The 24,091-nt window shown below is 35.6% G+C and overlaps 1 protein-coding gene across 2 annotated transcripts in view; it reads left to right on the top strand.

Annotated features, from left to right (window-relative positions):
* Positions 1-1,075: 1,075 nt before the first annotated feature.
* The window catches only part of PKN2 (protein kinase N2), a 111,005-nt gene continuing 87,989 nt past the window's right edge, over positions 1,076-24,091 (top strand). For both annotated transcript variants that reach the window (XM_031465535.2, XM_031465534.2), the window contains exon 1: positions 1,076-1,460. In XM_031465535.2, coding sequence (XP_031321395.2) covers positions 1,413-1,460 — 48 coding nt within the window. In that variant the 5' untranslated portion in view covers positions 1,076-1,412. The remainder of the gene's footprint in view (positions 1,461-24,091) is intronic.

Below are 24,091 nucleotides of genomic sequence, written 5' to 3'. Positions count from 1 at the left end.
ACGTCTCAAGAAGTTTCCCAACTAAGTCATTCTTCAAGCAGCTATCTAACTAAACAATCCCTATCACTTTCTCTGAGTAGCTTTTAACAAAGCCCTTGTATCTCAGCCTCAAATAATCAAAAGTTAAGCAGTTGCCTAGGATATCCACTCACTGCTTAGACAAAACAAAAGCTATGGGTTGAAGGCTTTATTGACATTCCTGAAAAGTGTAGTGTCATTTCTTAAACCCAAACTTAGACTACTTAGCTATATGCTACTAATAGGTTAGCTTGGATGTTTACCACAGCAGGGAAAGTTGGCTCTCTCCCATTCGTGGGGCTGATCCTGCCCCGCCTCCGTCACTTTAAATTGAGTTAAAACAATTTAAGAAGCCAGTTAATTAAATTCTAAACTCAGTGGAACACTAAAACCCAAACCATAGTCGTGCAGAGCTTGGGAAAAGGCATCTTAAAAAAAGCTGCACTCATAGTTGCCAGAGATTGCAGCCACTAACACTTCTTGTAAAGCACAGACCACCCCGCAGCTCAGCCAGCTGCGCACCTTGCTGATTTCAGACGCAGCTGGGGGCGGGGGCGAGCAAAAGGCAGGGTTAACTGCTTGGATTAATGAGAGGGGGTGGGGAATCATCTGTAAGGTTTGAGCCCCAAAACTCTTTGGGCTGTGGAGGTTAAAAACGGGTCCGTCCACGTTAGGCCTAAACTTCGGCAAGAAAAGAGAAAGCGGCCCCGGGGGAAAAAACAAAAACCAGCGACCAGACTCCCGATTCCCAGCGTCCACGGCGGGGCCCGTTAAACGCAAGCAGGAAAGCGGGCGTGTGTTTTCTCCTTCCTCTTCCCTCCTCCCCAGAGACGCGAGCCCAGTCCTTTCCCCTCATTCTCACCCCCGCCGCGTCCAATGGCGGCCCCCGCCGCCCCGCCCCGCCCCCGCGCCGCTCCCGCCCCCGCCCTCGTGCCGCTCCCTCCTCCCCCGCCCGGCGGGAGGCGGCCGCCGCGGCCGTCACGTGCCCGGGCAGCCGCCAAGTGAGGCCGCTTTTGCGACGCGGTGACAGCCAAATGGTGCGACAGGAGGAGCTGCCGCCGCGGCCGCAGCGCGCCGCACCGAGAGGCTCGAGGCGGCTCCTGGCGTCGCCCAGAGGGAGCGACTGAGCTACAGAGTCCGGCGCCGGCGGGCGGCGGCGGCGGGCGGGCGGCGCAGGCGGCGCAGGGGGTGCCCGCTACGAGTGCCCTCGCTCCCGCCGCTCTCCATGAACCGGACGGAGTAAGCCGCGCCTCCAGCAGGGGCTGCGCCTCCATGAATCTCTAGGTTTTTTTTTTTTTCTCTCCCCGCTCCTCACCCCCACCCCGGGTCCCGGCCCGCCTTCTCCCTTCGCCAGCAGCGGCCGCGTCCAGGTGCGGAGTCCAGAGCGCAGCGCAATGGCGTCCAACCCCGAACGCGGGGAGATTCTGCTCACGGAGCTGCAGGTAAGGGCCGCGGCCCGGGCGCGAGGCGCCGGCGGCGAGGGACAGACGGAGAAAGCCTGGCGCGGGGACGCGGGCCGAGGGAAGCCGTGCGCCGCCGCGCCCCTGGCCCGCTAAGTGCGGAAACTCGGGATGTCACTCGGGAGCCAGAGCCACTGCCCCCGCGGGAAGTGTGGCCTGCCACCGCTTTGATTCGGCTCTACCTACCAGAGAGACCCCATCCTGGGGCCCGAGTCGGCGCTCACCCGGTCCCCAGGGCGGCCAGCTCACCGCCCCCTCCCTGGTGTCAGCGCCGCCCGCGGACACCCCTGCGCCCCCTCCCTCCGCCGGGCCGGCCCCGCCCCGCCTTCCCCTCGAACACCGCTCCTTAAACTCCTTTGAATGACTCCCAAGCTGTTTTCTCGTCCCTCCCCTTCCCCTCCGACTCCGCACAAAGAGCGCCCCCATAACTTCCAGCCCCCAGACAAGTTGGGTTTTTTTTTTCCAAACGTGTCTCAGCAAATGCTTGCTTCACTTCACCAGCCCTCTTCAGGTGTCTAGATTTTTATTCTACTTTGAAGGCTACCTTTTTTCCCCCTCTTTTTAACCAAATGGTAGATACATGGTCCCCTGCCCTGCTGCTCCCGGCTCAGATCCGAAAGCTCGGATGCTGATGGTTTTCAGGCTTCGTTTTCCCTACTGTTTGAATATCAGAAAAAGAGCTACAGTAGTTGTTTACATGTGAAAAGGCGGACCACTAAGGGAAAATGTTGGGCACCACTGGCTTGCAGAAGCTGAGAACAAAATAGATCTCTTAATTAGTTAAGTCCATGTCGAGTAGCAATATTATTCTTTCTGTTTTCCAGCTAAGTATTTGATGATGTAGGCACAATTTTTGTTTTTAGGTCTCTGTGATGTTACAGGGTACTTGCGCTACCTTGGTGGGTTTATTTTTCATGGCTTTGGAGTGTCTCAGATGTTTACATCTGGATTAAAGTTTCATGCTTGTTTTTTGACTTCAACCTATTTCGGCTCGTTTAAATATAGTCGTCTTCTAGCTACTCTAAGATTGCGATGGCAAATAGAAGAAAAAAATACTATACTTAATTTCTTTTTTGTGCATTTAGCAGTTAATTTTTTAAATAACTCTTAATCTAGACAGAATTCTTGATGATGTCAAAATTCAACTCCTAAATTTTTTTTTTTTTTGCTGTTTAAATGTATTTGGAGGGATGAATCCCTGTGTTAGCTTGGTTTATTGTGCAGTTAGATGTAAGCTTGAAGGCATTGTGATAAAACTTGATATTTCCTCCGCAAAAATAGAGATTTCAACAAGGTATATCAATGCACTATTGCAAGTTTAGAATCCTTTGAAAATGCAGAGCTGAATTTCATATTGTAGAACATGTTGCCGTATAGTGTTTTAATTACTCTTAGCCTTTTATAAGGAGGCCTTACAGCATACCAATTTGCTAAGTGAATGGAATTTACTGTTTTATTATTCAACACGAGCTTTATAATGAAGTTTGAGGCATATCAGAAATGCTTTCCACTGCCTAGTCTTGAAATATGAAAAACATACTTTGATTCTCACTGAGAAAAAGCCATGAAAATGACAGTAACATTTTCTTTGAGAGGAGTGGCTTCAGAATCATAAAGTGTTGGCATCCTTATTTGTATTTTATAGGAAGTTGGCATAAAAGACACTATTTTGGCACTGGATGTAAAAAAATATTTTCCTGTGTATTAAAGTATAGCATTTAGGGATTTTTAATAAGATCTTTTTTTATAATAACAAAGAGGAAAGTCAAATAAATAGAAATTTAAAATATGAGTATCTTAAAAATGGAATCAAACTAGGGAAACATCTAGTCTAAAATAAAATAAAATGTTACCTCCTCCAGAAAAATAATAGTTTTTATTAAATGTTACCTTATAGGCTGTCATGTATGTTAAGAGCATTTTTCTTGGTATATTTGATTCTCAGTTCTAATAAAAGTTATTTCATTTGAACTTGATCATATTTATTAAAATAATTGAGAATATTATTTATATCAGCACTCAAGGTAAACCATGATAAAATTTGCTTCACCAAGTATATGCATCTGTTCAAACATTTTATTATTTCATTGCATCATGAAACAAGAATATAGTAACCAAATATTTATCAAACTTGTTTGGAGAACCAGTTTTTTAAAGCTTTCTAAGTTGTTTGAATTTATTCAGATTGCAAAATTGTTATGTGAAATTCTTAATGCTTCTCTGCCATACAGATTTTAAGTATTTAAATAGTAATTCGAGTAGCAGGTTTTTAAGTTGTTTAGTTAAAAACTGTTACTTTGCCATATCATGTATCACTGAAAGTTACATGTTACCATGTGCTTTTAATGTAATTGATATCTAGAAACTTTGTATAACTCTTAAAAATTATTTTTCACTATATTGGAGAATTTGAAATATTTTAGTACTTGAGCTGGAATTGGCTTATTAATAACCTTCAGTTGTGGAAAGACAAAGCAAAGAAAATCTGAAACCACAGTCTTGTTAATTACTGTTTTATTTCTATGGAATAATGTTTCTAACTCTCGCTAGTAATTTAGGAGGCTTATTCAATAAGGAATCTGCTAGTAATTTAGGAGGCTTATTTAACAAGGAATCATTAATAAAGTGTACACAGACTTTGATGGCTAGAGGCTTCAGTGTGTAAGGAAGAATATTTGCTGTAGTAAAAATAAAAATAGGCTGTTGAAAATATTAACAATTTAATTGATGATTTCTAATTTTTATCTCTTACAATTAAGTTGTCTCCTGTTCCCTTTTTTTATTTGAAGTGTAGTGGGAAGCTTAGTGAGATACTTTTGAGGGCAAAGAAATCAAAGTTTATTTTCAAGGAAACTGGATTAATGAAAACTAAAGAATCTCAAAATGAAAATGTCGGCTACAACAGTAATTTTGTATACTGCAAACCCAAATATTGAGTAGGATACTAATAAACTTACCTTGTTTAATCCTGGAGATTAATCTTCATCAAAATGGCTAATAAAGTGTTGAGAATCTTAAATTCCATTCTCAGCAGAATATAAGTAGAGGTGACTTGCTCAAGTGGAAGGTTGAGGTAGTTAGCCTTACATTACAGAGATTCATTTCAAGAAACACTTATTGGGTATCTACCAAAGGTATATTGGAGGGCATAAAGATGACAGGATATGACCTTTACTTCTAGAAGAGAGTACACGTAACATTTACTGATTATTTGCTCTGTGTCAGACTTTGTACTTAGTACACTGTACACCTTATATAATCTTTACAAGAATCCAATAAAGTGAGTGTTGTTATTTCCATTTTACAGATCAGGAAACTAAGTTCAGGAGTAATAAGTAAATTGTTCATGGTTTCACTGTAAGTCAGAGTTTGAATTTGGACTCATGTCTTGACCTCTGCAACATTTGTAAGCTACTGCTGTTGTGTGGACCCATAAATGTTTTGCATTCCAATGTTGTAAATGTGTGAACTTTCTAAGAATTGGCCCAAAATGTAAGTAATTTAGCAGTGCTTTATTATTGCGATAAGGTATAAAATTCTACAAAGAATAACAGTACAGTTAAGCTTTTTGCAGGTTTTCTTCATTTAACAATTACTGTTACTTTTGAAAGTTATCAAATGTTTGCCCAAAACCTTCCAGCAGTTTTAAGATTTTAAGCTCATGTGTAACCAAGCTGTGTGTTTGGCACTTACAAGGTATTCAGTACATCTGTGAGAAGGCTCCATTTGTCACCCAGGGTGAGAAGTGTCTTGACTGTTATTAGAGAAGTTGATTTTAAACATTGACAAAGAAATTATTTAGTTTTCTTTAATTTACATTTCTAATCCCTTGTCCCAAAAATATTTCCTTAAAAAGTTCAAAAGGGACTTCTGCATTAGTTATGCTGTACCTACATACAGTACCCTGTTATTTTACCCAATTGGTGGCAAATTGGGAGGTAGCATCTAATTTTGCAGCAATACTAGAAAGTGGAAGGTCTCTGTGTTGGAAGGATTGAGACTAGGGTGAGCTGGAGGAATGTAGTGTGAGAAAATGGGCAAATGGGTAAAACAGATTTTACAAGTTTTTTTCACATTATTAGTATAATACAGGTTCATTCTAGAAAATCTGGAAAATGCAGAAAAGCACAAAGAAAACAAAAGGTGCTCATAGATCGGTCAGTCAGTGATAACTGACAAACTTTTCCAACCTGTAAGTCTCTGGCATTTGAGTCCACTTCCTCTTTTTCCCCCTTTTTAAAAAACATTGAGCTATATTTGACATACACTGTATAGTTTTAAGGTATACAACGTATTGATTTGATATTTTCCCTCCCTCTGTATCCTGTTTTACTTATTAGAATTTTATAGAGAAATGAGGTTTATAGGGTCTTTAGGTTGAAATAGCTATAGATTGAAAAATGTTTGCCACTGGTTCTAGATAAGTGGGTCTAACTAGTTTTATTGACTTTTTTATCTTACCATATTTTGATTTTGAGTCGGTGCTTTGAGATGCAGTTAAGAAGAGTAAGTTGAGAATACAGTATGGACTTAGACAATGATACATAGCATCAACTCTTTCAACATAAATGGATACAATGTGGTTTTTCAGCTTAGATTTGCTTCTCACTACTTTTATAGAATGCTGTGTACTTTACTGAATAAGACAGACCCTTAAATAACTTGACATGTACTTACTGACTACCTAGGTAAAAGTCTTTGTACTGAAACCGGTATTATAAAATGATGGGCTCTAAAATGGATCATGTTTTCTGATCATTTCTAATTAGTAAAATAGAGATTAGTTCTAGTCTCCCTACAACTCCTGTTCACACATGATCAATATTGAAATAGGAAAAGGTAAGGGCACCTTCCAGGCATTGTCTTGTTTGCTCCAGAGCTTTGCATCTGATTCTTGGGTTCTCCTCTCTGATTTTCCAGTTTGGCTAAATTTTCGTGCTTTTTATCAGGTAATTCCTATGTGTGTATTTTTAAACAAATGTGAAGAGTGGAGTAGTAGTTTGTAGAGATCAATATCACTTAAAATAATGTTACTTCCAGGAGCATATGTGATATTTGAATAGAGTAGTTAATTCTGCATCATTTTCTAGTCCAGTGTACTATGTTGAACAGGTGTCAGATGTCTACTCTATTTCAGAAACCAGCTTTACTCTAACTAGACAAAATCATATCACATTTAATATGATAAACTTTTAATATATAGCAGAGTTCAAACTTGGCAACAAAAAAAGTCAAAGACTAGTTAAAAGCTTTAAAAAGATATTTAAAATTTTGACTGGGAAAAACATACTAATGAAAAAGTAACTTCGAACAACAAATTTATACTGTATAGCACGGGGAACTATATTTGGTATTTTGTAGTAACTTATGGTTAAAAAGAATGTGAAAATGAATATGTGTATATGTTCCTAGATGACTGAAGTATTGTGCTGCACACCAGAAATTAACACAATATTGCAAACTGACTATACTCCAATAAAAATATATTAAAAAATAAAGAAAATAAAATGTCAAAAAAGTAACTTCTCATGTTAGAAAAGCAGAAATAAGAACATTTATTTTGATACGTGTCTAATTTCTCTTTTTTATCTAATGAAATCTTATTTGAAACTAGCTCTGTCACATTCAGCTTTTCATAGTCTCACAAAAATTAAACATGTGTAACATGTACATAAATATTGTCTGTTAAAAATGAACAACACAAACTCCTGGGAGGAGTGTATTTGTTGATGATAAATACCTTAGGTTTGAAGGTAAATGTTGGTGTCACATTATAGAGATGAACTGATAAGAATTACATAATATATACTGTTATTAGGATTTATCTATTTTAGGAATTTGGCAGTGATTACTTTTTCTAATTGGTTCAAGCTTTACTGCCCTGGCTCACAATTTACTAGAAAGTTGTTATTACAGAATTTGAAATTTATTTTAGATTATAGAAAATATACTCACCACTCAATACATGTATTTTACAACAATTATGTTGTTTTCCCTTTCCTATAGTTGTTGCCTTAGCGATTTCTCTAAGGAGGTGCTTGTTTTATCTGTTTCAGAGTTTTCATTGAAAAAATGTCATTAAATTTTTGAATTTTTTTTTCCTTTTATTAAACCTTAGGTACACTGGTTTGGATTAATCAGTATCTATCTATCTGTATATCATTGTAATAGACACCCATAGACCACCACTCACTCCCCACCTCCACAGAAAAGTTAGGAACTTAACTTACACATGGTTTTTCTTCATTCCACCCCCCTACCTTCACCTTCATGTCATCCAAGGTAATCATCATCTTGAGTCCAGTGTTCATTCTCTTGCTTTCTTTGTATATAGTTTTGTTGGCTATGTAATTCTAAAGTTACATCTTTTATTTTAGTAGTCTTTATTTAATTGTGTTGAATATAATATCTCCAAACTTGGTTTTTCACCTGTTATTGTGGATTTCACCATATTATTATATGTTGCTGTAGTCATTCATGTTAATTGCTGTATTACATTTCAATGAGTAAAATCTTCAACTCTCCCTTTGTTGGATATTTCGGGTATTTATTCACTTACTCTTCCTTGTTGGGCATTTAGTTATTTCCTGGTGTTTGTAATTGTGAATGATGATGCTATTGCCATTCTGTGCACTTTTCCTGTTGTATATATGTAAGTTTCTGTTGACTGTACACCTAAAGGTACAGCTGTTAACCTCACGGAGTGGGTGCATGCCCAACTTCCAGTGTGGCTGTGCCAGTTTATATGCATATCAGCAACACGTAAGAGCTAAAATATCCTTCGGTTATCCGTCCTCTCTACATTTGATATTGTCTTCTAATTTTCATAAGCCAGAGAATGTAAAATGCTGTCTCATTGTGGTATTGATTTGCATTTTCCTGATCATCACTAATGTAGAACATTTCCTTGTATGCTTAGTGGCCTTTTATGTTTCCTCCTCAGTAAAATTTCTGTTCACGTATCTTGCCTATTTTTCTGTGTTTTTCTTACTGATGTATAAAGGTTTTATTTAATATTCTTTGTATTAACCCTATGTGTATGTTTTGAATGTATTCTCTGTAACTTGTCTTTTCATTTTCTTTTAGGGAATTGGTGGGAGGGACAGCTTTAAATGTTTTACCTTTTTTGGCAAATGTTCAGAATCATTTATATCATTGTGATCAACAGGCCTGACCTTAATATCTGTTCTAGGTTTGGAATAGAAAGGGTAAAGTTACACAGTTTATGACTTGTGGATTCACAAGCTATCCACATTTTATTATTTCATTTGAAGGGACAGGTATATTCCAAGTCTAGAATTATGTAAATTGGTTATTCAGTTATATACATAGCTTGTTAATAAGTGCTGTAGTTAATCGGTTTAATATTGGATATAAAATAGAAAATAGTCTTCTCTTGTAGAATTTACTGATATTTACAAACCTGGAATCGTAATGAAGTTTTGTCATTGCTGTGGTATCTTTTGATGAAAAAAATAATTTTAGTTAAATTTGTCAGTCTTACTCTGTGCCGCAATTCTAAATTTCTGGATGAGAAAATTTGACTCCATACAGAACATGTACCCTGATCTAGTCAACTATGGCAGTGGAGGGGTGGCGTGCTCAGTACCACAATATGGCTACAAGGGTTCTCCTGTGAGTTAGGGGTGGGGACTGTTCCCTGAGAAGAGCGTATAGGCTGAGAAAGCACTTCTGTGCCTCAGCACATTTAGTAACTTTTCACTGATTATAGAATTAAATATATTTTACTTCCATCATCTGGCCTGTATCAGTCTTTTCAGTTTTTTCTGTGTATCTTACTCTCTGATATATTAAACTATTTGCAGTTCTTGGAACTACACAATTTATACCTCTGTGTCTTTGCGTTTGCTATTTGAATCTTTAGGAATACTGATATTGATGGTCTGCCTGAAAAGATTTTGACCAACTGGACACTTTAAAATTCTGCTAAGAAAAATGTATTCCGTGAATATATAGATATATTCATGTCATATAATCAAGAAAATGTTTCTTAAGGTGCATTTTTGATAAATAAGTAGTTAGTGACTGGTCACATGGCATTTTGGTCCATTGGCAAATTAGCCTGCTCTCCACTTTGCAGCTCCTGTTATTGAACATATCATCCACTACGGCAGTTAATTGTTAAATTATACGTGTCTTGCCCACTTTCAGGATAGGAACTAGGTAGGTCTTACTCGTTTTTATGTGTCTAGCACCTGGCATATGGCTTATACTTGATATGTGCTTGAATAAAAAATGTTTAATAAATAGACGACTGATTTCTGTAACTGATTCTATGACCAGTTTACTACATCTGCCTTTATGCTTCCAAAGGTGATCATTCTTTCTCTGGTTGCCTGTGCTGGAAGTCCGCTGGTTACTTTGATTTGACTGCTGTCTCAGCCTCTTCAGGTGATGCTTCCATTTATGTAAATAGAATTGATTCATTATTTGGCCGCTGTCTAAGTTTGAGCCCTCATTATCATCACTTGGATGATTACAGTGTCTTGATATTCCACCTCTACCTCTTTGGTCTCACTCTGTTTTTGTCAGACCGTGTACAACTGCTGGGTTCAGAAGCTGTCTCTGGCATTCAGTGGCTCCAGGCTGCTCCTGATTCCTTAGCTCAGCACTGAAAGCTGTTGTGGCCCCCAAATTCCTTTTAATTCTTAACTCTTTTCATGCAAGCAGCCTAATCTTTAGGCTCACCACGATTAGTGGTGTTTCCTCACCTGTGTTCTGTCTCTATTGTTACAGTCTGTCAACTAGAATGCTTCTTTAGGACCCTATTTAGATCTGCTTTTTAATGTTTTCCCCTTACTTTCCCTAGTCACGTGTAATGTCTCCTCCAAACTTCAGTAGGAAATTTTCAGTCTCGTGACTTAGGCCATGCATTGTATTGCACCGCGGTGGTTTGCATCCTGCCTCATTTTCTCTCCTACGTTGAATGCTTGAAACCTTTGAGAGAAAGGACCATGTATTTTGTCTTCATCTCTGCTCTTCAGTCTTGAGCAGAGCGACTTGTGCATAGCAGCTACTTACTAATGCTCGTTGAGTAGACAAGTTTCATGTGGGAAAATCCCGGGTTTTAAGTTTATTACTTTAAACTTTTTTTCTGCTTTTGTTTTGGTACTTATGAGGGAGCAGAACTGCATTATGTCGTTTTTCTTTACATAGAGCCCCTTGACAAGTACATGCTTTTAAGTTTATTCCCTTCAGTCATAATAATTTAGTTTCCTATCTCAGACTGAGAATTTTCTACTGGCAGGAGGTGCCAAGTCTAGATATAATTGAAGCAACTAGTAATAATAAAAATAGTAATTTTTATATTATTAAAACAAGTTATAACTATATTGATGTTATTTCATTGAATCCTTAAGACAATTCTACTGAAGTAGTGCTGTTCAGTCCTTTCTTATTTGCCATCAAAACTCCAGATTCTTTTCTCCCTTAGGAAGGACAGTTCAGTTCCCTCAAATTACTCCTCTTGAATTGTGTAGCCAAATTCCTCAAGTGTTCATCAAACAGAAGGAACTTACATATTTAATAAAATCCTTAGATAACAGGTATACTTATAAACAGCAAAACTTCATTCTTGCTGTATCAGTAAAAGTTATCTAATTTCTCATTCTCTTGGAAGCCTTGAGGGGAGGATTCCTTTATGTATTGAATCGTCATCAGTTGTAAGTGCCTGTTACAGTACAAACACTTGACCCTGTCAATTCTTGATGCATTACCAGTTAGGTACCTAAAGAAAAGGAAGCCTCATTGAGTTTAAAAAGTGTGCATTTTTTGAAGATACTTAAGGATGTTACAACTACTGGGTCATGAGCCAGTGCTGTTCAGGATGTTACGACAATGTTGTATGAGTACGTATTCTGTATACGTTGATATAAAGCTGCCCGTTTGTAAGTAAAGAGGTGGACTGTACTCCATTCTGAGATTTTGCCATTTCTGCTTCTCTTCTTTCCTTTTTTGATGTCAAAAATATACTCCCTTTTAAGAAATGATGAGGATAATTGATAATAATTTTCTAACTGGCAAAATAATAAATCAGTAATCTTATATCTACCAAATTTATTTTTGGAAATTTACTGATCAGTAATTTTAAGGTGTTGTTGAAATCACTGGTCTAGTAGATAACTAGTTTTGAAATCATAGAGACAAAGGTTTAAATCCCATATTTAGCACAGATTAGCTGTCTGACTTTGTGTGAGTTATTTAGCTACATGAGGCAAGTTTTCTTATAAAAATGGTGATAATTTCTGGCTCAGGGCTATTGTAAGGTTTTTGTTTGTTTTTCTTTTCCACGAATAATAGACATTTATTTCTCACATCTCTGGAGGCTGGAGGTCAGAGATCAGGGTGCCAGGGTGGATGGGTTCTGGTGAGACCCTTTTCCTGGTAGGAGTTTTTTTTTTTTTTTTTAATTGGAATATAGTTGATGTACATTATTATATAAATCACAGTTGTACAATATAGTCATCCACAATTTTTAAAGGTTGTACTCCATTTATAGTTATAAAATATCGGCTATATTCCCTGTGTTGTACAATATATTGTCATTTATATTATACATAATAGTTTGTACCTCTTAATCCTGCCCCCTATATCGCCCCTCCCTGCTTCCCTCTCCCCACTGGTAACCACCAGTTTGTTCTCTGTATCTGTACATCTGCTTCCTTTTTGTTATATTGACTAGTTTGTTGTATTTTTTAGATTCCACATGTGAGTGGTATAGTATTTGTCTTTCTGTCTGACTTATTTCATTTAGCATAATACTCTCCAAGTCCATCCGTGTTGCTGCACATGGCAAAATCTCATTCTTTTTTATGGCTGAGTAGTATTCAGTTGTGTATATATACACTACACCTTCTTTATCCGTTTGTTTTGATGAACACTTCAATTGCTTCCTTATCTTGGCAACTGTAAACGGTGCTGCTATGAACATTGGGGTGTGTGTATTTTTTCAAATTAGTGTTTTGTTTTTTGGGGGTACATACCCAGGAATGGAATTGCTGGGTCATGTGGTAGTTCTATTTTTAGTTTTTTGGGGGGAAACCTCCCAGCTGTTTTCCACAGTAGCTACACCAGTTTACATTCCCACCAACAGTATACGAGGGTTCCCTTTTCTTCACATCCTCGCCAACATTTGTTATTTGTATTCTTTTGATGATAGCCATTCTGACAGGTGTGAAGTGTTACCTCACTGTGGTTTTAATTTGCATTTCCCTGATATAAGTATTTTTTTTAATGATGTACATAAAGTTCCTGGGATATAGTAAACACTTAGTAATCCTTCCCTCTGCAGGTTTACATTTTACGATTACTTCATTTTTCTTTCAATTTTCTTTAAATACTTAAGTTGTATGTTTGATAGGCTGGCTGAAGTTCGGCATAAGAGACCTAGAGAACTGATCATACTTATAGGTTGTTTTCCCCTCTTTTCTTCCCTCTGTTGGTTCATAGAGGGTATAATGAGGATGTGCATATATCCATGATTGCCTTAATTTAAAATATCAGCATACTGAAGTTATGTAAGAATAATAAAAGAAATTACAGTTTGATAAATAATGAACTAGGATTGAGCTTTCATATAAGAATCTTACTTGTCATGCAAAAAATATGTATTGTAAATATTGAACAATAGAACAATTTGGTGATTTCATGAAGTAGTTTACATAAGTTTAGATCTTTATTTTGTCCTTTCCCAGAGGATTTTGGACTTTTTATAAATTTGAACTAAGATTATATATCTGCAGAGTCCAAAACGGCCCTGCACATTTCAGCACTGGAGAAGCAATTTTGTGGTAGTATATTTCTGAATATTAATAAATAATATCAAGTCTGATTTAATGTGCTTGAGCTTTGATGTGTGAATTACAGGAAATGTCCAATTGTTTTTACTTACTGGTTAGCATGATTGACTTTTCATTTTGTTGAGATGGAAACCGTATCTCTACACTGCAGCATCAATAGAATGTTCATTTTTACTATAATTTTTTGTTCTAGTGTGTTATCATTGTGTTAAAACCTCCTAAAACACTTTACAAAATTCTACATTAGTTTTGGTTTGTCCTTTTGAGGATTGTCCTGTAACCATTTGGAATCCTTAAATATCGCATCTAAAGCAGAATTCTTTCTTTATCAAATCCCCCAGAAAACTTTACTAAGTCTCCTTAAAAAAAAAAGAAAAAGTAGACCTTTCCTTTCCTTTTCTTTGAAGTTGACGAGACGGAGGGTAAGTATTTTACTGTAGTGTAATGGTAATTATAGAGATGGAACTGGTGTTGATTCTAAAAGTATACAAAATAAAGAGAAAGATGTTGAAAATATGAGTAGTACTGCTAATAGTAATGTCACTCTATGTTTGTGAAGCATTTTTGAGTAGTAGTGCACTCGTGCATGTAGTATGTCACTTGATTCTTGAAATGACCCTTTGAGTTAGGCCTGGGAAAGCATTATGATACCCAGTTTGCAGGTGCTCGTGTTTACTCAGCCAGTGCCTGCTTTAACGTCAGCCGTTACCTTCTGACTTGTCCCTCATTTTAGTACTCTATACAATTCTAGTTTTATTAACTTTTAGAGTTGTAATTTTTCCTTTAGTACACCTAAAAATGGTTAACATTTGCCAAGTTTTTTTTTTTTCCTCATAATCAACACGCATTTCCTAAGAACACTGCACTGAGTAGAAAGAGCGGGCCAGGCAGAGTCAAAGAAATGCATTTCTTTTTTTTTTTAAATCAATTGCATTTTATTTGGATATACTCTTGATATACTTACAACATTCTTAGTTGGATTTTAGAAGTCCAAATTCTTAAATCTTTTATACAAATTTACTTTTTTAAATTGAGTTATAGTCATTTTACAATGTTGTGTCAAATTCCAAATTCTATAACAATTTTTCTGTTATACATGAACATACATTCATTGTCACATTCTCTTTCGCTGTGAGCCACCACAAGATCCTGTATATATTTCCCTGTGCTACACAGTACAATCTTGTTTATCTATTCTATATTTTGAAATCCCAGTCCCTTCCCACCCCCTGCTCCCCTGGCAACCACAAGTTTGTATTCTATGTCTATGAGTCTGTTTCTGTTTTGTATTTATGTTTTTTTTTTTTAACATTCCACATATGAGCGATCTCATATGGTATTTTTTTCTCTTTCTGGCTTTCTTCACTTAAAATGACATTCTCCAGGAGCATCCATGTTGCTGCAAATGGCATTATGTTGTCAGTTTATATGGCTGAATAGTATTCCATTGTATAAATATACCACTTCTTTATCCAGTCACCTGTTGATGGACATTTAGGCTGCTTCCATGTCTTAACATTTGCCAAGATATTTTAAAAGTGAATGCCTTTCTTTTCTCCCCAAGAAAACTGAGAAAAACTATAAAGGTAATATATAGTTTGCCACCTAGTTGTTAGTATTCATGGCAGTATCAAAGTTCTTTGTCAAATTTTTGTAACATAAAAATACTGTAGAGGTATAGTGATTCCAAGAGTAGTAGTGTGTAACTTCTGGAAAGCTTATCATGGTTTAACATTTATATAAAACTTAAAAATCATTTAGAGAAGCTATTACTAATGAAACTGAATGATATTTTCTATATTTATAAATTATATGTTAAAACAGGCCAATCATGCTACCCACATAATATAGACTTGCAAAGTGGGTATTTTATGTGCATGAGCTATTTTAAAAATGTGCACTTTAAAAAATACTCATGTTTTATATATTTTAAACAAATATTTTTCTCGTGTTATAGTCTGCACTTATTTCTAATTTTTGACTGTTTGTGGGGGCAAAGATCTTGTAGTAATAATCTACTTTAAGTAAAAAAGCTTTTTAAAAGCCGAAGGGAAAAATTCATTTTATCAGCCCTTTTCCACTTGAGCATTTAATAACTTTCCTAAAATACTTTGTTGTAATATGTTAACACTTTCAGTGATGCTGGCATTTGGGCCTAAATACATTCAGATAGACTTAAGAGGAAAGGGATAAGCTGCTTGTTGTTGCTATTTGTATTCATTTTACCCTCCTTCCTTGTGCCTAAGCTGTTCCTTATTAGTGGCAGTATTCTCACCCCTGCTCTAGTTTTTCTTTGCTATCCTCCTTACAATCTGCGAGCTCTACTTTTACTATGCCCTTACAGTAAAATAGAGCTCATCTTATCTTCTAAGGAAGTTAAAAATAACTGTACAATGAACTGAATGTATTTCTGGGTTCTGTTTTTCATGTTTCTCAGTATGTGAGTTGCTCAAGACCAGTTCTGTTGCTGGTGCCTAAAACAAAGTCAGGCCAAACAACAAAACGCTGAGTACGCTGTAGTTCAGCTTTGACTTTACTCTGTCAAGTCTTGTGCCTTCTTAAAAGAGAGGATATTCTCTTTCCAGCTAGGTCCTGTGGAATTAAAATGTTCAGCTCTTGGCTGTGGTGGGGTAGTGTAGTACAGCTTGATTTATTATGGGGTTGTTGTAGTTTTTTTCTCAGCAAATCTGATGCCTTCATCTCTAAGAAACAGTTTATTTCCTTTATTGGTGACTTTCAATTTCCAGTTGGCTGTGTTATCAGAGTTGCTTATTTGGTCAAATTATGATGCTTTAAAAAAGTTTTTTAATTGTGGTAAAATGCACATAACATTTGCCATTTTAACTATTCTAAGTGTACAGTTTAGTGGCATTAAGTATATTCACCATGTTGTATGACTGTCACCACCATCCATCTCCAGAACTCTTCATCCTGGAAAACTGAAACTGTGTACCCATTAAACACTAGCTTTTCATTATCCCCTCTGCCCAGGTCCTGGCAAAAACGATTGTATTTTCTGTCTCTATGAATTTGACATGTAAGTGGAATTGTGTAGTATGTATCTTTCTGTGACTGGTTTATTTCACTTAGTATTACGTATTCAAGATTCATCCTAGAGGTTTTTTGTTCACACTCGGACTGCAAAGGGTTAAAGCACTTTGTACTGAACAAATTTTAAACAAATTGGCTTTGAAGTGAGGTAAATAATGTCTTAGAAGTTTAATATATTAAAAATATATGAAGTGTCATGTATTTGTATACATCAGAGATTTACAGAAAATAGATTGAGGTTGAAGTCGTATTTTGTACTCATCATCCTCTTAGGAGCACGTGTTGTGTTTAGGAGTTGGAGTTTAATTGATCTCAGGTGTAGAAGACAGCAGATGATGATTTGTAGTAATTTGTCTAGTTTTTTCATGTTGAGATCTTAACACAACCTAACCTAGAAATTATATTTTTAAAATTTAAATTTTATTTTTTTATTCAGATATAATTGACATATAACATTATAATAATTTTAGGTATATGACATAATGATTTAATATCTATATATATTGCTAAATGATTACCACAATAAGTTTAGTTAGCATCACCACTACACATAGTTACAAATTTTTCTTTACTTATGTTGAGAGCTTGTTCATAAGATCTATTCTTAGCTGCTTTCAAATATACAGTATTGTTAACTAGAAATTCTTAACTGTATTCCTAAGTATTTATATTATCATTGAAAAATTAGATGAAGTTTTTTCTGATGGCCTCAAATGGTGTCTCTAGAGAACTGGAGGGACCGTGTGGTATGTGTGTTTGTTGCATTCCCTTTTTTACTCTGTATTGTATGTTTTTATTAATACCAAATTGTTGACCTATCTTTTTAAGTTACTTTTTTAAAAAGATATGAAGATATTTTTAAACTTTTGAAACAGTTTTTGAACCTGTTGGCTATGTTTACAAATAATTTTAACCTGATGAATAATTGCTGGAGCTTGAGAACTCACTTAAATCTAGCATTTTTTAAGTAATTAAAAAAAAACCTTTTTATTAATTCCATGAATATATTATTTGAAAGACTGGAAGCCAAAAATAAAATTCCTAATTTCTTAAAATAATGGTTCATGTATTTCTTTTCAAAAGTAAATAGGAAATTGATCTAATCTCATTTTTTTAAAAAATGTATCAAATGGACTTTTTCTATATCAGAACTATTAACTACTATTGCAGTAATTTAAAAACAATCTTTAGTTAGAACTGATATTAAGGAACAAAAAGTTAGGCTGTTGTTTGTTCTGACCTTGTGAAAAAAGAAAGGAGTGATATTGACAGTAAACAAGTCTGGAATTAGATATCTTTTTAGGCTTAATTATTGGAGTTGGGCTGAGAAAGGATACCAGTTTACATTCCAGCTCCTTGTAAGATAAAAACTTTTGTTTTTCTGTTACTAACTTGACTTATTGCAAATAGAATTAATGAGCTGATGTGATAATGAGAAGTGGCTGGAACTGAGAAAAGTAGATAATTTTAAGATTTTATTAAATTTATTAAATTTTAAGATTTTATTAAATTTATTAAATTTTAATAAAGATAAATTTTAATTATTTCTAGTATATGTAGATATTACAAAAAAAAAAAAACCTTCAGTAACCAAGAGAGTAAGATAGATTTAAATGAAAGGAAATTGTTCTCTCACTGTAGATTTTCTACTATACAAATGACAGAAACAAATAACAAACTTTCTTGAGTTCAGGAGTTATGAAAACAGAATTTCACAGTGCACTGTTTGCACACTAATATTTTGTGTAGGTTTTTGTTTTTTGGGTTTTGTATAAATTTAATTTTTTAATTGAAGTATATTCAATTTAAAATGTTGTGTTAGTTTCTGGTGTACAACATAGTGATTCAGTTATCCGTATATATTCCTTTTCATATTCTTTTCATTGTAGGCTATTGCAGTATATTGAATATAGTTCCCTGTGCTATATAGTAGGACCTTGCTGTTTATTTTATGTATAGTAGTTAGTATCTGCAAATCCTGAACTCCCCAGTTTATCTCTCCACCTCCCCGTCTTTTCTGCCCGGTAACCATAAGTTTGTTTTCTATGTCTGTCAGTATTTCTATTTTATAAATAAGTTCATTTGTGTCATTTTTTTTAGTTTCCACATATAAGTGATATCATACGGTACTTTCCTTTCTCTTTCTGGCTTACTTCACTTAGTATGACAGTCTGCAGGTCCATCCATGTTGCTGTAAATGGCATCATTTTATTCTTATTTTTTTGGCTGAGTAGTATTCCATTTTGCATATGCATACAACTTATTTATTCAGTCATCTTTATTCACTTTTATGTTTAGGTGCACCTGTGTTGGGTACATATATGTTAATGAGTATAATATCTTCCTCTTGTATTGCTCCTTTTATCATAATATGTCCTTTGTTTTTTTTTACAGTCTTTGTTTTAAAGTCTTTTTTGTCTGATATGAGTATTGCTACCCCTGCTCTCTTGTCATTTCCATTTGCATGAAATATCTTTTTCCATCCCCTCACTTTCAATCTGTGTGTGTCCTTCACCTTAAAGTGGGTCTCTTGTAGGCAGCATATTGTAGGCTCTGGTTTTATTCTCCAATCTGCCACTCCGTGTCTGTTGATTGGAGCCTCTGTTGGAAAAGAAAAGGCCTCAACTAGAAACAAGAAAGTTACAAAATGGAAAAACTCACTGGTAAAGGCAAACATACAGTAAAAGTAGGAAATCATTCCTGCACAAACTAGTAAGAAGGGTAAATGACATACATAGTAAAATCACCAGTCTCCACAATAAGCAGTTAAGAGACACACAAAACAAATGTACAAATGTGATATCAAAAACAGTAATCATGGAGGAGGAGAGTACAAATGCAGGGTACTTCAAATGCATTTGAAAATAAGAGATCAGCAACTTAAAGCAAACACACACACACACACACACACACACACACACACACACACACACACACAGAATGTTATACCAAAACCTTATGGTAACCACAAACCAAAAATTTATACTAGGTAAACAAACAAAAAAGAAAAAGGAATCCAAACATAACACTGAACAGTTGCCAAATCAGAAGAGAAGACAACAAAAGAAGAAAAGGAAGAGAAAGACCTACTAAAATGAATCCAAAATAATTAAAGTAGCAGTAAGAACATACATATCAATAATTACCTTAAATGTAAATAGACTAAGTGCTCCAACTAAAAGATACAGACTGGCTGAATGGATACAAAAACAAGACCTATATATTTGCTGCCTACAAGAGACTCACTTCAGATCTGGAGACACATACAGACTGAAAGTGAGGAAATGGAAAAAGGCATTCCACACAAATAGAAATTAAGAAAAAAACCTGAAGTCACAAATATCAGACAAAATAGACTTTAAAATAAAGCCTATTCAAGAGACAAAGAAGGATACTACATAATGCTCAAGGGATCAATCCAAGAAGAAGATGCAACAACTGTAAATATATATGCACCCAACATAGGAGCACCTCAATATATAAGGCAACTGTTTACAGACATAAAAGGAGAAATTGACAGTAACACAATAATAGTGGGGGACCTTAACACCCCACTTAAATCAATGGACAGATAACCCAGACAGAAAAATCAGTAAGAAAACACAGGTCTTAAATGACACATTAGACCAATTGGACTTAATTGATATTTACAGAGCATTCCATCTGAAAACAGCAGAATTCACATTCTTCTCAAGTGCACACAGAACATTCTCCAGGATAGATCACATGTTGGCCTACAAAGCAAGCCTCTGTAAATTTAAGAAAATTGAAATCATACCAATCATCTTTTCTGACCACAATTCTATGAGGTTAGAAATCAACTACAAGAAAAAAAAAAACTGCAAAAACTGCAAACATGTGGAGGCTAAACAATAAGCTACTAAACAACCAATGAATCACTGAAGAAATAAAAGAGGAAATCAAAAAATATTTTGAGACAGATGAAAATGAAAACACAATGATCGAAAACCTCTGGGACAGAGCAAAAGCAGGTCTAAGAGGGAAGTTTATAGCGATATAAGCCTACCTCAGGAAACAAAAATCGCAAGTGAACAACCTAACCTTACCCTTAAAGCAATTAGAGAAAGAAGAACAAACAACCCAAAGTTAGTAGAGGAAAATAAATCATAAAAACTACAGCAGAAATAAATGAAGTAAAAGAGGCTAAAAAAAAAATAGAATCAATGAATCTAAAAGCTGGTTCTTTGAAAAGATAAACAATTGATAAGCCCTTAGTCAGACTCATCAAGAAAAAAAGGGAGAGGGCCCAAATTAACAAAATCAGAAATGAAAAAGGAACAGTTACTACCAACACCACAGAAATACAAGGGCTCATAAGAGGCTACTATGAGCAACTATATGCCAGCAAAAAGGACAACCTAGAGGAAATGGACAATTTCTTAGAAAGGTACAATTTGCCAAGACTGAACCAGAAAGAAGGAGACAATATGAATAGACCAATTACCAGTACTGAAATTGAATCAGTAATTTAAAAACTCCCAGGACCAGATGGCTTCACAGGCAAATTCTACCAAACATTTAGAGAAGAGTTAACACATCCTTCTGAAACTGTTCCAGAAAATTGCAGAGAAAGGAACACTTCCGAATTCGTTCTATGAGGCCACAATCACCCTGATACCAAAGCCAAACAAAGAAAATCACAAAAAAAGAAAATTACAGGCCAGTGTCGCTTATGAATATAGATGGAAAAATCCTCAACAAAACACTAAGAAATCAATTCTAACAGTGCATTAAAAGGATCATACAGCATGATCAATGGGGTTTATCTCAGGGTTGCAAGGATTTTTCAGTATCCACAAATCAGTGTATACACCACATTAACAAACTGAAGAATAAAAACCATATGGTCATCTCAATAGATGTAGAAAAAGCTTTGGATAAAGTTCAACATCCATTTATGATAAAAAATTAAATCTCCAGAAAGTGGGCATAAAGAGAACATACCTCAATAAAGGCCATATATGATAAACCCATAGCCAACATCATACTTAATAGTGAAAATCTGAAAGCATTTCCTCTAAGATCAGGAACAAGACAAGGATGCCCACTTTTGCTACTTTATTCAAGATAGTTTTGGAAGTCCTAGCCATAGCAATCAGAGAAGAAAAAGAAAGAAAGGGAATCCAAATTGGAAAAGAAGAAATAAAACTGTGACTGTTCACAGATGACATGGTACTAGACATAGAAAACCCTAAAGAAGCAACCAGAAAACTACTAGAGCTCATCAGTGGATTTGGTAAAGTTTCAGGATATAAAATGAATATACAAAAATCAGTTGCATTTCTATACACTAACAACAAAATAGCAGAAAAGAAAATTAAGGGAACAAACCCACTTACCATTGCATCAAAAAGAATGAAATACCAAGGAATAAACTTACCCAAGGAGGCAAAGGACATGTATTATTAAAACCTTGAGATACTGATGTAAGCAACTGAAAACAACATAAACAGATGGAAAGGTGTACTGTGTTCTTCAATTGGAAGAGTCAATATTGTTAAAATGGCCATACTACCCAAGGCAATGTACAGATTCAGTGCAATCCCTATCCAATTACCAATGATATATTTCACAGAGCTGGAATAAAAAATGTTAAATTTGTATACAGAAGAACTCAAATACCCAAAACTTTGAAAAAGGAGAACAGAACTCGGGGAATCATGCTACCTGACTTCAGACTATACTACAAAGCTACAGTAATCAAAATAGTATGGTATGGACACAAAAATGGACACATAGATCAATGAAACAGGATAGAAAGTCCAGAAATAAACCCATGCACTTATGGTCAGTTAATCTATGGCAAAGGCAAGAGTATGCAATGGGAGAAAAGACCATCTCTTCAACAAGCAGTGCTGGGGAAACTGGAGAGCTACCTGTAGAAGATTGAAATTAGAACATTCTCTAATATCATATACAAAAATAAACTCAAAATGGATTAAAGACCTAAATGTAAGACCAGATACTATAAAACTCCTAGAGGAAAACAGGTAGAACACTCTTTGACATTAATTTCAGCAATATTTTTTTCAGCTGAGCTTCTAGAGTAATGGAAATAAAAGCAAAAGTAAACAAATGGGAACTAGTTAAACTTAAAAGCTTTTACAGAGGTAAGGATACCATTGACAAAATGAAAAGATAACCTACAGAATGGGAGAAAGTATTTGCAAATGATGCAACTGACAAGGGACTAATTTCCAAAATATACAAATAGCTCATACACCTTAATATCAAAAAAAAAAAAGAAAAAAAACCAAAAACAAAACCTACAGCCCAATAAATAAATGGGCAAAAGACCTAAATAGACATCTCTCCAGAGAAGACTTCCAGATGGTCAACAAGCACATGAAAAGATGCTCACTAATTGTTAGAGAAATGCAAATGAAAACTACGATATCACCTCACACCAGTCAGAATGGCCATCATTAAAAAGCCTACAAATGATAAATGCTGGAGAGGGTGTGGAGAAAAAGGGACCCTCCACTGTAAATTGGTACAGCCACTATTGAGGGCAGTATGGACATTCCTCAAAAAGCTAAAAACAGACTTACCATATGATCCAGCAATCCCACTCTTGGGCATATATCCAGAGGAAAATATAATTCAAAAAGACACATGCACCCCAGTGTTTACAGTAGCATTATTTATAATAGCAAAGACATGGAAACAATCCAGATGTCCATGGACAGATGACTGGGAAGATTGGGGAGGGGGTATGTGTGCGTGTACGCACGCACACAGACATACACACGCATACAATGGAACACTACTTGGCCATAAAAAAGAATAAATGCCATTTGCAGCAACATAGATGGATCTGGAGATTGTCATTCTAAGTGAAATAAGTCAGAAAGAGAAAGAAAAATACTATATGAAATCACTTATATGTGGAATCTTAAAAAAAAATCACATAATGAACTTATCTACAAAACAGAAACAGTCATAGAGAACAAACTTATGGTTACGCGGGGTTAAAGCAGAAGGGGGAGGGATAAACTGGGAATTCAAAATTTGCACCTCTTGCAGACTGATGGAAATGTTAGCTATCTAGATTGTGGTGGTGGCTTCATTGCTGTACATCTATCTAAATTCATCAAATTGTACATCTGAAATATTTATTATTTACAGGAATCATACCACAATCAAGGTGTTAATATATATATACATATGCTAAAATCCCTGTTAAAATGTTGCCTTATGTGAGAGAGCATTCCCTTGGTTATCTTACATAAAAGGACTTCCCACCCACCTTCCAGCACGCCTTATCCCCCTTCTGTCTCCTTGGTTTATTTATGTAGACTACCTGAAATAAAGCATTTATTACTTTATGTGCTGATACTTAATGGGCACTTTAGTAAATGTTCTTGTCTAATCTTCCTCATTCATCATGAGCAATAAAATTCTTGCCTTTTAAAATTTATGAGATACTTTTTAAAGTGGTAGTTATTTCAATTTATGCTAATAATATGGTAATTATTTTATATAGTACAATAAAGTCTAAAGTGTGCAAATTGTTTTATAATTTAAAATACTATTTTCTCATTAAGTTATTTTAATTACCATTTGTTGAACACCTATTGGGTGACATGTTGGCATGTGCTGGATATCTTACCGTTTTTATTTTACTAATCCTCACAACAGCTCTAGAAGGTATTGATTTATCTTCTTTATTTACCTATAAAGGTATATAGGCATAGAGAAGTAAAGTACTTGTTCATGTTA

The sequence above is a fragment of the Camelus dromedarius genome, chromosome 14, assembly GCF_036321535.1.
Source record: "Camelus dromedarius isolate mCamDro1 chromosome 14, mCamDro1.pat, whole genome shotgun sequence".
NCBI classification, from domain to species: Eukaryota; Metazoa; Chordata; class Mammalia; order Artiodactyla; family Camelidae; genus Camelus; species Camelus dromedarius.
The sequence above is the reverse complement of the archived record's forward strand: the minus strand, read 5'-3'. Positions and strand labels throughout refer to the sequence as shown.